This window comes from Danio aesculapii, unplaced genomic scaffold (genome assembly GCF_903798145.1).
Source record: "Danio aesculapii unplaced genomic scaffold, fDanAes4.1, whole genome shotgun sequence".
NCBI classification, from domain to species: domain Eukaryota; kingdom Metazoa; phylum Chordata; class Actinopteri; order Cypriniformes; family Danionidae; genus Danio; species Danio aesculapii.
Window position 1 is genome coordinate 54,759 of NW_026613654.1, and position 12,500 is coordinate 67,258.

General features: G+C 46.9%; 2 protein-coding genes across 9 annotated transcripts in view; both read left to right on the forward strand.

Moving 5' to 3' along the window:
* The window catches only part of ppfia1 (PTPRF interacting protein alpha 1), a 24,377-nt gene extending 21,135 nt beyond the window's left edge, over positions 1-3,242 (forward strand). For all 8 annotated transcript variants that reach the window (XM_056452493.1, XM_056452496.1, XM_056452495.1 and 5 more), the window contains 5 exons: positions 283-458; positions 1,024-1,092; positions 1,257-1,425; positions 1,518-1,585; positions 2,238-3,242. In XM_056452493.1, coding sequence (XP_056308468.1) covers positions 283-458; positions 1,024-1,092; positions 1,257-1,425; positions 1,518-1,576 — 473 coding nt within the window. In that variant the 3' untranslated portion in view covers positions 1,577-1,585; positions 2,238-3,242. The remainder of the gene's footprint in view (positions 1-282; positions 459-1,023; positions 1,093-1,256; positions 1,426-1,517; positions 1,586-2,237) is intronic.
* Positions 3,243-4,098: 856 nt separating this feature from the next.
* bncr (bouncer) lies at positions 4,099-5,042 on the forward strand. The gene has a single exon (XM_056452503.1). It carries the CDS (start codon positions 4,486-4,488, stop codon positions 4,861-4,863), a length of 378 nt encoding a protein of 125 aa, XP_056308478.1. The 5' UTR covers positions 4,099-4,485; the 3' UTR covers positions 4,864-5,042.
* Positions 5,043-12,500: the final 7,458 nt, after the last annotated feature.

Here is a 12,500-nt window from a genome sequence, read left to right on the forward strand (position 1 = left end):
TAAAAATCTGAATTAAGGACATCTGTGTGTGTGTGTGTGTGTGTCTGTGTGTGTGTGTGGGTGTGTGTGTGTGTCTGTGTGTCTCTGTGTGTGTGTGTGTGTGGGTGTGCGTGTCTGTGTGTGTGTGTGGGTGTGTGTGTGTGTCTGTGTGTCTCTGTGTGTGTGTGTGTGTGGGTGTGCGTGTGCGTGTGTGTGTGTGTATCCGTGTGTGCATGCGTGCGTGCGTGTGTGTCTGTCTGTCTGTGTGTGTGTGTGTGTGTGTGTGTGTGTGTGTGTGTGCAGATGTGCTGGTGTGGACGAATGAGCGTGTGGTGAGCTGGGTGCAGGCGATCGGGCTGAAGGATTACGCTGCTAATCTGCTGGAGAGCGGCGTTCACGGAGCGCTCATCGCCCTCGACGACGCCTTCGACCACAACGCCCTCGCCCTCCTGCTGCAGATCCCTACACAGTGCACTCAGGTGAGCCCTAGGCAGTGAGTGAGCGGAGCCGCCGGGGGGGTTTCCATCAGTCTGTGCTTTGGAGAAGATCATGAGCAGGGCCAGACAGAATCTGCAGAGGGTTTTAGCTGTTTCTGTAGAGAATTGGAGTATAAATCAGTGGAGTTCTGCTGAATGATTTAGGCAGGATCATAACTAAAACCTTAATATGTGAAATAAACATAATCTCTTCACTTCTATTGAATATTCACAATGCTAATCTGATTAATTCAGTTAAACAAAGCAAGACTCATATAATATGTGTAGTGAAAGCCAGAGAATAAGACTGAACACACTGCACTGTACATAAAGCAGATCAACATGCTCATATTAGTCAATAATATTACTGACATGAGTTTATAAACTGAATCAATCGACATTTACACACATTTACACAAGTCAATCAGCAGAGTTAATGATGAGCTGAACATCTGTGTGTGTGTGTGTGCAGACTCAGTGTGGGCCTGATCATCACTCAGCAGAAACTGGAGTGTGTTATTCTGTGTGTGTTCTTTGAGGATTAATGTGTGTGTGTGTGTGTGTGCAGGCGCGGGCTCTGCTGGAACAGGAGTACAGGCAGCTGCTGAGTGGCGGGACGGAGAGACGGCAGGAGGAGGTGTGTGTATGTCTGAATGAATGAATGAGTGAGTGAGTGTGTGTGTGTGTGTGCGTGTGTGTGTGTGTGTGTGTGTGTGTGTGTGTGTGTGTGTGTTTGATTAGTCTGTCAGTGTGTCCGGCTTCATTGCAGCTGTGTGTGTGTGTGTGTGTGTGTGTGTGCAGGATGATGATAAGAGTTTCCGGCGCGCTCCGTCCTGGAGGAAGAAGTTCAGGCCTAAAGACGTGCGCGGTGTGAGCGTGAGCGCGGCGGACACACTGCCGGCCAGCTTCAGGGTGAGCGCAGGAGACGCCAACACTGCTGCCCTCATCAACAGGAAAACACAGCTGGACGGTACGTCTGTGTGTGTGTGTGCGTCTGCATGATGCTCTGTATGTGTGTGTGTGTGTGTGTGTGTGTAACTAACTCATGTGCTGCGGCTGCAGGTGGTGTGAGTGGAGTTCAGCGTCTGGATGCGGCCGCTGTCAGGACATACTCCTGCTGATCTGACCAGGTGAGCTGTCAGTCATCACACACACACACACACACACACACACACACACCTGAGCCATACTTCAGCCACAATAATCTGAAAGTGAGTGTGATTCAGTAATTGTGGAAAGCGCTTTATATTTAGGAATTATTATCAGCTCCTCCACAGCACCCAGCTATAACTCAGGACACTGCTCATATTCTCCCTCAGCACACAGCACCATCTGAATAGTTCCATATTAAGTGTGGATGTGCGTGTCTGGTGTGTGTTACGTCCATCTGTCAGAAGACTGGAAGCTCAGGTTAAAGGCGGCGCTCGTGTCTCTTCACAAAGGGGCAAACAACACTGATATATAGCCTACAGTCCTGCACAACCCACAGGTTACTCTGTTCTCTCCCTCCCTCTCTCAGTAGTACACAATATAAACATGAGATTCTGGAAACCCGATCTACATTGAGCAGGAACGGTCGGGTAGAACATGATACTAAGTGGGCAGCGGGTGAGCAGACAGCAGGAGCGGGGCTATAACATCAGTCCCGCACAGACCACTGTGGTATCACTACACTACGGTATCAGACACCACTGTAAATGTGGTGCACTATTAAGGGTACAGGGGGCGATTTGAGACGCAGCCCAGTGTTTGTTCATTCTCAGTGTTGTTTTTGTTCTGCAGGTGATCCGGCTGATCCTCCCTCCAGCACACACACACAGGAGCGCTCTGCTCTCTCGCTGTTACAGTGATCTTCATCATCATCATCATCAGGACACAGAGGCTGTGTTTCCTCCGCTCGTCTCTCTCTGTTTGACTTCTGATTTGATTTGGTCACTTTAGTATTTTAATCTTGCGTCGTCCTAATCCTCTTCCGCTCTGCTAGATGTATAATTGAGTCTGCACCTCAGTAGGCGTCCCCTCTTGTGTTTGTCCTCCTCATAGCTGATTCCCCCAGCTGCAGGGCTGTGTGTGATTCTCCTTACGCTGGTCCTGCTAGTGACCCGAGTGGATGGCGTAGTGTGCATATTCTGCGGTTGGTACGTGTTTTATATCCTGTGATACCAAAATGGAACCCTTGAGAAGCCATAATCTGATCATCATGAGGGCTATTTTGGAGAAATCTTTATACAGATGTGATTTAATGCCGGGTGTTTTAGCCCAGAGCCTGGCGGTGCATCCATTCCCTGTGCGTGCGTGCGCGTGTGTGTGTGCGTGCGTGCGTGTGTGCGTGTGTGTGTGTGTGTGTGTGTTCTCCAGTGTTGTAGATGGACCAATCCTCAGTGGCCTACGCCTCGACCTTTGACCCTGTTTTTACCACTGTACTGAAGCCTTATCTTTGTAGCCGCTCCTAACGTTTGACTGATCTTTTCTATGGTATATATGATAAATCAGAATATCAGCCTTTATGTAGACTCGTCATGTTTCAGATGGTGTCTAAAGCGCAGGCTGGACTCATATCCCAGTCTCTGTCTTATTTTAACTTCGGCTAGTCTCTTATGTACAATTAAAGTCCCGTTACTCTCTTTATATTGTGCTTTATTTAATGACAGCTCCTGCTCCTCTAATACTCAATAATGTACAGTCCCAGTACTGATCAACTATTTTATCACAGTATTATTTATTGCTTTCATTTCAATAAAATACTGAAACCTATTTTCCACTGCCAATAAAATAATTCTTTATGAACAGACGACTGCTGTGGTGTTTCTGTCTTCATCATGTGTGTGTATCCCATCCAGAACTGATCATGTAGAGTCCGTGATGATGATATGATGAGGCAGGGACACTGACAGATGTGCATTCATCATTTGCTCAGTAGATCGACTGTAAGGGGGCAGCACGATGTCTCACAGCAAGAAGGTCTCTGGTTCGAGTCTCGGCTGGGTCAGTGTGTGTTTCTGTGTGGAGTTTGCATGTTCTCCCCGTGTTGGTGTGGGTTTCCTCCGGGTGCTCCGGTTTCCCCCACAGTCCAAACACATGCGCTATGTGTGTGAGTGTGTGTGTCTCAGGTCTTCCTATTTCATTATTTATTATTTAAATCACTTCTCTTGGATCTCCTTCGGGTATCATCAGTTCTTCAGCTGAACAACATATGCAGTTTCTCTTATTCTAAACATCTCTATAATTTTATATGCTTATGTTCATCTTAGTTGTTGGGAGAATAAACATAATTACAGAAAATGTTTACACGTGTTAAAGATCCTCCACATTTTACTAATGCAAACATAATTAAACCGAATATTTCCTTCTATAATTATTGAATATGAGTAATTATATATATATATACATGCTTCTATTCTTGATGATTATATTCTATAAAGGATGCCATTCACTAAATATTTTACCGAGCTCTTGGTCACAACAAGTATTCTGATTGAAATTATGAGAATGTTGTCAAATTATTTTACAAATATGTAAAAACCTCAAAGAAGAAAGATTTAAGATGTCAAACAGAGTATTTTAAGACCAAACTGATCATTTAATAGAGTATTGATCTAAATATCCCAGATCAATACATTAATACACACTAATTAATGTGGGGGGAAATGTTGAATACAGTTTTAGAAACAGTTGTTGGATTGTGAATGTGTGATCTTTCAGGGATGTTCAGGAGCACTCTTATTTAATGGCTATAACTGTCTAAATGCACCCATCATTAGTCTACACTGACTGAGAGGTGGATGAAGAGTTCGTTTGTTAAAGGCAGTGTTCTCATGTGTGCTGGAGGATGTGTGAAAGTCATGTCTATGTAGTTTTACTCATAACTGTGACGCATGCTCAGCTCAGTTCAGCTCAGCCCGCTGATTGTGCTGATTGTGTTAATGAAGGTAATCAGACAACAGGCCTCAGCTGGAGTGTGTGAGTGTGTGTGTGTTTATCTCGCAGCTGCTCATCCTCTTCCTCATGTCAGCGTGTGTTCTGCTTCAGCATGGGCTATGTGTTGCTGTTTTTGCTGCTGGTGTGTGTCCCGGTGGTCTTCCCGCAGGGTCTCCGCTGCCTCTTCTGTCCGGTAACGGCGCTGAACGGCTCGTGTGTGCCGGTAGTGACCGAGTGTCCGGTGCAGGAGCTCTGCTATACCGCGGACGGCCGCTTCGGGCGCTCCTCCGTGCTCTTCAGAAAGGGCTGCATGTTGAGGACGGACTGCAGCCGCTCCAGACACGAGATCATCCGGGGAAACAACATCAGCTTCAGCTTCTCCTGCTGCGGGGGACACTACTGCAACTCCCAGCCGAGAGCGGAGCCCGGAGGCCGGCTACTGCTGCTGCTGCTGGCCGCTGCTGCGCTCACCGCCGCCGGGGCACTCTGACGGAGACACACACACCAGAGTAAACAGACAGCAGGCTAAACTACTGCACTAATCTGGCCGTCATCAAGCGGTCAGTGACGGTGAGCTGGACACAAGCACAGGCTGAACTCTGCTTATATGCCCTTTATATGTTGATTCTGTTTTTAATGAGCTCCATTAAACTGTGTGACCCTTTTAAAGATGGTCTCCGCTTCACTGTTCTCCTTTATAGACTCCTGCAGAGTCGACTCGTTCACTGATGGAAAATGAACATTTGCTCACATAAGTGGTTAAAATCCTGTTTAGTTCAACAGAATGAACCCAGGTAGCAAAAAATTCTGGCCCAGATATGGCATTAATCTGGCACAGCAGGCATTCATCCGGCACTGGCATACAGCATGTGGGCTAAACATGGTCCGGGTTTGGCAGAGGTGGCAAGGTGGCACACAATACTTGGGCCCAGATGTTAGTCATTGATATGTGGGCCATGAAAGTTTGGCCTATCTTGACCCACATTTATAATACATCTTTATTATTTTCAAATGAAGAAATTTCCACCAATCAAATTGCTTTGAGGAAAAGCTGACCCATAGCAAGGCTAAAGCACAATGATTCACGAGTTTATCAATTTCATCGCAGTCGTGACACACCAACATATCTGGCCCAGTTATGGGTTATTAACTTGGCTGAGATTGGCCCAGATATGGTCCATGTTTAGCCCTTGTCTGGAAGCCAGACTTGGTCCAGTCATGTACCGTAATTCACTGCGGCTTGTGGGCCAAGCAAAAGCTGATTGTGTGGGCCGGAGCTGGGCCAGAGAAATGTAGCCATGTGGGAAGCTGAACCGAGGATGTTTTGATGAATGCTGGAATATTTACTTCCACAGTAGTGCTTTATCTACAGCTGTGGAAGTGGATTAGTACCAGTACCTACAACAATGTGTGTGTTTAATAGAAGTAAAAACGAACCGGTTAGTGAAGCGCTGAAATCTATTTGTGTTGGGAAAACATGAAGGAATTCAGATAACGTCTTATTAAATATCTGGAGGAGAAAACAGAAGAGTGCTGATTCAGCTCAGTTTAAATGTAGACTGAACAAACAGCTGAGGTGGGTTTGAGTGAGTAAAGGATGTGTGTGTGTGTGTGTGTGTGAAGCTCAGAGCCACAGCTCTGCACAGTTTAACTCAAATCCTAATTAAACACACCTGATCACACTGACACCTTCAGGTGTGTTGGAGACCTCCAGGTGAGAGTGCTGGACATGAGCTCTACAGTGCTGCGGCTGAAGGTAATAACCCTGATCTACACTGCAGGAGCTGCTGCTCTCACCTACAGTTTTGGTCTTGTTTCTGGTCCAAACATCTGCAAATTGTAAAAGAAATCTCTCTCACACACACACACGCACACACACACACTAGCATCCAGTCTGCTGTAGAGCAGAGACTATAGATCCACAGCACAGAGAGATCTGCAGAGGCTTCTCCAGCTGTAGAGAGATCAGTGTGTGTGACACTAATGCTGGACATGTTACTGCTGCACAATATGAAATGTTTCCTGAGCTATGTTGTGTTCAGGAGGGAGTAAAGTTAGCTTTTTCACTCAGACATTTGGGAAGAGCAGTGATTATATTATATTAGAGCAGTGATGACGATATACTGTGATGACCTTATCGTCATCACACACACTCAGACTCTCACAGCAGCTGATGAGTGCAGTGTGCTGCTGTTATTCCTCTTCATGTGCTCATCTACTGTGAGCTCCTGTCCAGATTGGGTCTGTTCTGTTGTGGATGATCAATTGCTGTATAGCAGGACCTTTAATAAGGGCTTCAGCAAGACGTGTGTGTGTGTGTGTGTGTGTGTGTGTGTGTGCTCAACATAACTCTGATCATCTCCACACGTCTCTATTAGAACATTCAGAAATCTGCCTTTTACAATAATAATCATAATTGTATTAGTGTATGTTGAGGAGTTTTTGTCCTTCATGACTGTGTGTGTGTGTGTGTGTGTGTGTGTGTGGTGTGTGTGTGAAGATATGAAGGATGTTTGGTGTGTTGATCATCAGAGCAGCATTAATAGCAGTATGATGAGCAGCTTCATCATCACCCAACTGCAGATTGATCTTCTAATCATGTATTGATCTGTGTGTGTGTGTGTGTGTGTGTGTGAGAGAGAGAGACCTGCTGACCTTCAGCTGCTGATGGATGAGGATTCAGTGAGTGTGTGTCAGAATAAGAGCAGCGCTGAGAGAGTTAATCCACAGATGATGAAGCCGCAGCTCGATTCCTTCACACACACACACACACACACGCACGCACACACTCTAATGACCCATTTTCAACAATAACACATTTTAATAGCAGTGATCAGCAAATATTCTCTTTCTCTGTGTGTGTGTGTGTGTGTGTGTGTGTGGGTGGGTGGGTGTGTGTGTGTGTGTGTGTGTGTAGGGGCATTGTGTGGTATTTCTGTCCAGAAGTCTCCAGCCTCTCGGTCACATGTTCAGTGGATGCCATTCCAGCTGCAACCCAGTACTGGGAAACACCCAGTTATGAACAGAATCAAATGTTCCCAGTCACATTAAGCCTTATTCTACATTAATTCTGGCCTGAGCTGTGTGTGATCTCCACATCTGCTGTGTGTGACTCCAGTTCATGTAAATGAAACACAGAGGCTGCAGTACAGCACACGGACACCAGAGGGCAGGATCTGCTTCAGTCTGATCTCCACACACACACACACACACACACACCACATTCACACAATAGATAGAGGATGTGCTTTATCTTTATTCTGAAGCTCCTGTTGTCCTCCCATCCTGATTCATGAGCATCAGTGAAACATTCAGCATCTCATGGTGTTTATTTTCAGGTAGAAGAGGGAGGAAGTCTCTCTGATTCAGGAACAGCTTTATTTTAATTTACTCCTTTTGCAGAGATCATTAGTAAATACTGTTAATGAGTGGCCATGGTTTATAAATGACCCTCTAAACTCTGGATCTGTCCCCTCTTGTCTCTCTTTGCCCTTTTTAAATTAAAAATGGTTAGAAATAAATCAGTTTTTGTAATATTTGAAGCCGGTGTGTGTTTTAGTGGACACTAAACAAGATATTTCAAAGAGTTTTGAGTAGATCTCTTATTAATAAACTCAGTGGTAACTATGTGTTCTGACATTCTTCAAAATATCTTCTTTTCTGTTTAACAGAGGAGGGGAAACTGATGCGCAACACTTGAGGGAGAGTAAATGTAGATTTATGGGTGAAGTGTGCTTTAGCAGATCCACAACAGCTCAACACTACTGTGTGTGTGTGTGTGTGTGTGTGTGTGTGTGTGAACACATTATACAGCAATCCTCTTTCTTTACGCCGCTCACTGAGCTCCTGCTGTCCTGAAAGAAAAGCAGCTTCCTCCTCAAAGGCCATCGGTGTGCAGGTGTATTTCTCTGGTGTGTTTCTGAAGGACAGGTGATTTACTGTGTGCACATCACCGTTTAACCTCACACTCTTTATGCTCTCCCACACGTCACATCAAGGCTAAACTCCCCCTGTTGCCCTCAGCAACCGCGCAAAACACACTTATTTATTTATTTCGGACACTATTTTGTGTTGCTTGGCTACTGCGCACCGCTCAGATGAAGACCCGAGTTCTGTGCTGGAGGTTGAGTGTACTGGACTTTTGTTTCACAGACTGCTCAAGACACAAGGGTTTCCAGATAACCTTGTATTTCTGCTTCCCCCATTGGCAGATTATTGTTCTTTATTGAGGTAAAACCCGTTTACTGTCAGTCGTTATTCTGAACTCAACACGAGATGTTCTGCTCGTCTGACTGATTTAAGAGTTGCAGATATCTGGACTGGATACAAGACAAACTCAGTAACAGGAGCGTGTTTTGCAGTGTAAACAGTCCATTCACATTGAATCATGACAGAATAAATGAAGAACTGTTGATGAACATGTACCGAGGCCTGCTTTTCCAAGGGCACTGAAACGTCCTCGCTCTTCATCCCTCAAAGCCTCTTCTGTCTCTGTCTGAGAGCTGATGTTTGGCGGACGGGAGCGCGGCGCGGCCCAGGGATCCAATGCAAAGCGCAGATGTCAAAGGCTCCGTTACAACCTTGAGGTAGAACTTAATGAAGATAAAAATAATTACTGCCCCAAAGCCTCGTCCACCCCCTCCGTTCCCAAGACCAGATCTCCTGACCCAGTTTCCATAATGGAGTGCGAAAGCGCCGTCTTCCTCCAAACTAACTTCAGGACAGGAATATGACACACGGGCTTTAATTTGGACGGGTAAACAGATGAAGAGAGCAGAACAGATGAGCTCTTGCTGTCATGCGGTCGTCTTCTGGAGCAGTGTGTGCGCTTTGCTTTTCAAAGTAACTCTGGTGTGTAATTCTGCACTGAAGAGTCGCTCTATAATGCAGGACATCCACAATCACGTCTGGGGAAGAGGTGACATTGAATTCGCAGCTTCAGGCTGAACAGTTTAATAGCAGAGCATGTTTTACAGACATCAGCTCGCTTCTACAGTCCTGCATTTCTGATGATAGAAAAGTCTGATGGCGAGGACGCATGCGAGTCCCCTTCAGGAGAGAGTAAATGAGCTCATCTGTGGATGTGGATGTTGAAGCCACGTATGTCAATTTTACGGTCAGATAATGATGGGAGGAGTCTAATCATTCAGAGCTGTCAATCATCTGCTGAGGCGTGTATAACAAGCAGTCATTGAGCCGTGCGGGTGACGGGTCTTCCGGCATCACTCCGCCTCTCCATTATTCCTTTCTTCACTATTCTATTCATCAGCTTTTCATGCGGTGTTGAGCCTGGAGCTCACGTCGGGTCTCAGGATCGAGCCCCTCCTTCCAGCACAGCAGCCAGATTCACTACAGCTATTACAGCTGTTAGACTCGTAACGTAAACACATCTCTGGAGAAATGATCTGCTGATGTTCACACACTCCTGAAGCTCCGCTGGTCTCATTAACACGGTGTTTCTCCCAGCAGCTCTGCCTCTGCCCGCTCTACTGCTGACTTTGATCTGGAGTTTAGCTGATGATAAACAACATGCAGATCACATCTGTTGATTCTGAGGAAGTGAATTGGATTTGAGAGCAGAAAGAGACTTCAAAGAGCCTAGATGCAGTAATCATGCCTAAATATCCTGATCCGTCTAATTATGATTGTCATTTTTAATGAGTACATTAACGGGCCTGTTGATGGAGTACTCACAGTGTGGCTTGTAGACGTGTGACAGCAGTGTTGGGGAAAAGCTGTTGGGTCACTGTATCCATTGGGATCTCTTGACTATTGGGTAAAGTGATCTCGGCCACATGTAAAGTGAACCTCAGGGTCTGCTGTTCTTGGGAACGTTGAGGCTGCTGGATTGAATTCAGCCACTTGATTATCTTGACCATAAGGCCGTGAGTCCACTGGATTGAGAGCACTGTGGCTGCTGGACTGAGAATAAAGGATCTCTGGACCACTGGACTTGGATTGTCTGGGAGGGAACACTGGGACTGCTGGACATGGATGCGGTAAACCTTCCAGATCACTGGATTTGGGACCGCTGTGACCGCTGGACTCTAACTAGACTTTGAAGGTCTAGTTAGAGTCCAGCTAAATCCAACTAGACTTTGAAGGGAACACTTGTTCTGCTGATGATCTTAGACATCTTGATGAACTTGAGAACACTGGGACTGTTGGACTGGGAACCAACAAACTTTAGATCAGGGGTCACCAGCCCTGTTCCTGAAGATCTACCCTCCTGCAGAATTCAGCTCCAACCCTGTCCAAACACACCTGAACCAATTAATCAGGACCTGAAGCAGAACTTGATCATTAGAGACAGGTGTGTTTGGTCAGGGTTGCAACTAAAATTTGCATGAAGGTAGATCTCCAGTAACAGGGTTGGTGACCCCTTCTTTAGACTATCAGGACCTCTGACTTTTGGGTTCCAGCGGCCTTGGGGAGGAAAACTGGGTCTGCTGGACTCAGGAACATTGGAATCCCTTGACATGGAACCTCAGGGTCTGCTGTACTTGGGAATATTGAGGCTGTTGGACTTGGAACCACAGCACTTGAAACCATTGTCCCCACCAGACTTGGGACCGTGGGGATCCTTGGACTTGGAACCCTCCGCTGGGATTGTGCTATATGATTGTATACCAGGGAACACCTTTCTCCTGGGCCACTATCCTACATTTCCAATCCCAGTCAAACACACCTGAGCTAATCAAGGTGCTAATTACAGGCAGGTGTGCTGGAGCAGGTCTAGTCTGTGGGAAGGCATCTCTCCTGGAGCAGGGCTGGAGATCCTCCTACACTACATCTGTGGAGACAGTGATGAAGATGCACCAGAGCTTGCTTTGGCTCTCCTGCGGGTGTCCTTGAGCTCTGAGATCTGAAGAGGCATTAAGGGGTTTCTAGAGCACTTGATGAACAGCTCCTCGAGTCTCTGAATGGGCTGAATCTGAGAGAATGTGTACACTCTTTGTTCTGGTCAGCTAATAGAGTCAAGTAGAGTGTGTTAAACAAGAGCAGATGTGCGGGTGTTTGGTCAGTAAGTGCCCGCTCATCACTGCCGTTTCCCTCTGATTTTAGCTGCTCTCTGGGAACTTTGCAGGAGAAGAGCACCAGTAAATCCAGCAATAACATTAGTCTGTTCTGAAATCAAGTCCATATTCAAGCTCTAATGTTTGCAATGTTTCAGATGGCTGGATCAATCCGAGGAGTCGAACACGAGAACAGACAGATGGAGAAAGTGTGAAGTGTGTGTGTGTGTGTGTGTGTGTGTGTGTGCTGGCACAAACTCTCTCCGTTTCAGAGACACAGACGAGACGAGAAGGTCAGATTTTAAGAGAAACATTCACGTGCAGAAGAACGAGAGATCCACGCAGAACGAGAGCTGAGAGATTGCGAAACAGAGAGAAAGCAATGAGAGAATTGAGCACAAAGAGGGTCCTGTGAGAGCGGCCGGGGGAGAAACAGGAGGAGAGGAGCGGGAGGAGGAGGTGCGATCTCTGGGTGGAGAAGCAGGGAATCCGCTTTGGGGGATGGAGGGAGACCAGAAGAAAAAGACAAAGGCAGGCTTGGACGAAACACAGAGCTAAAGAGAGAGACAAATCACTAACACACAGACATATTAGAGTGATTGACAGAAACGAGGCAGGGAGGAAGCAGAGAGAGAGAGGGAGGGAGGGAGGGAGGGAGAGGGAGGAGAGAGAGAGAGTGGAGGGCGGGTGAGCGAGTGAGCGAGCGGAGGGTATTTAAGTGTGTGAGAGGGGCTGAACACCAGCCTCTGAACTCCCCGTGTGTGAAGGGAGGACAGAAACACACACACTCACACACACACACACCTGTGAGACTCCGGAGCAGAGATGTGCACGGGTCAGGCCGTCCTGCTGCTGCTGGCGCTGGGCTCGGTGAGTGCTGTGGATTTGGGAGCCGCTCCGTCCGGCTTCTACCCGCGCTTCAATCCCTTCTTCTTCCTGTGCACTCATCATGGAGAGCTGGAGGCCGATGCCGGAGCCGGAGCCGGAGAGGTGCTGCTCACCTTTCAGATCCACGGGAGCCCCACAGCGTACGTCCCAGGACAGGAGTACCAGGGTGAGTACCGCAGAACACCACGCTCACACTGAAGTTTCCCTCAAACACCAACATCAA

Excerpts from the sequence above, each read along its gene's own strand:
- bncr (XM_056452503.1), top strand. The coding sequence starts at position 4,486 with ATGGGCTATGTGTTGCTGTTTTTGCTGCTGGTGTGTGTCCCGGTGGTC.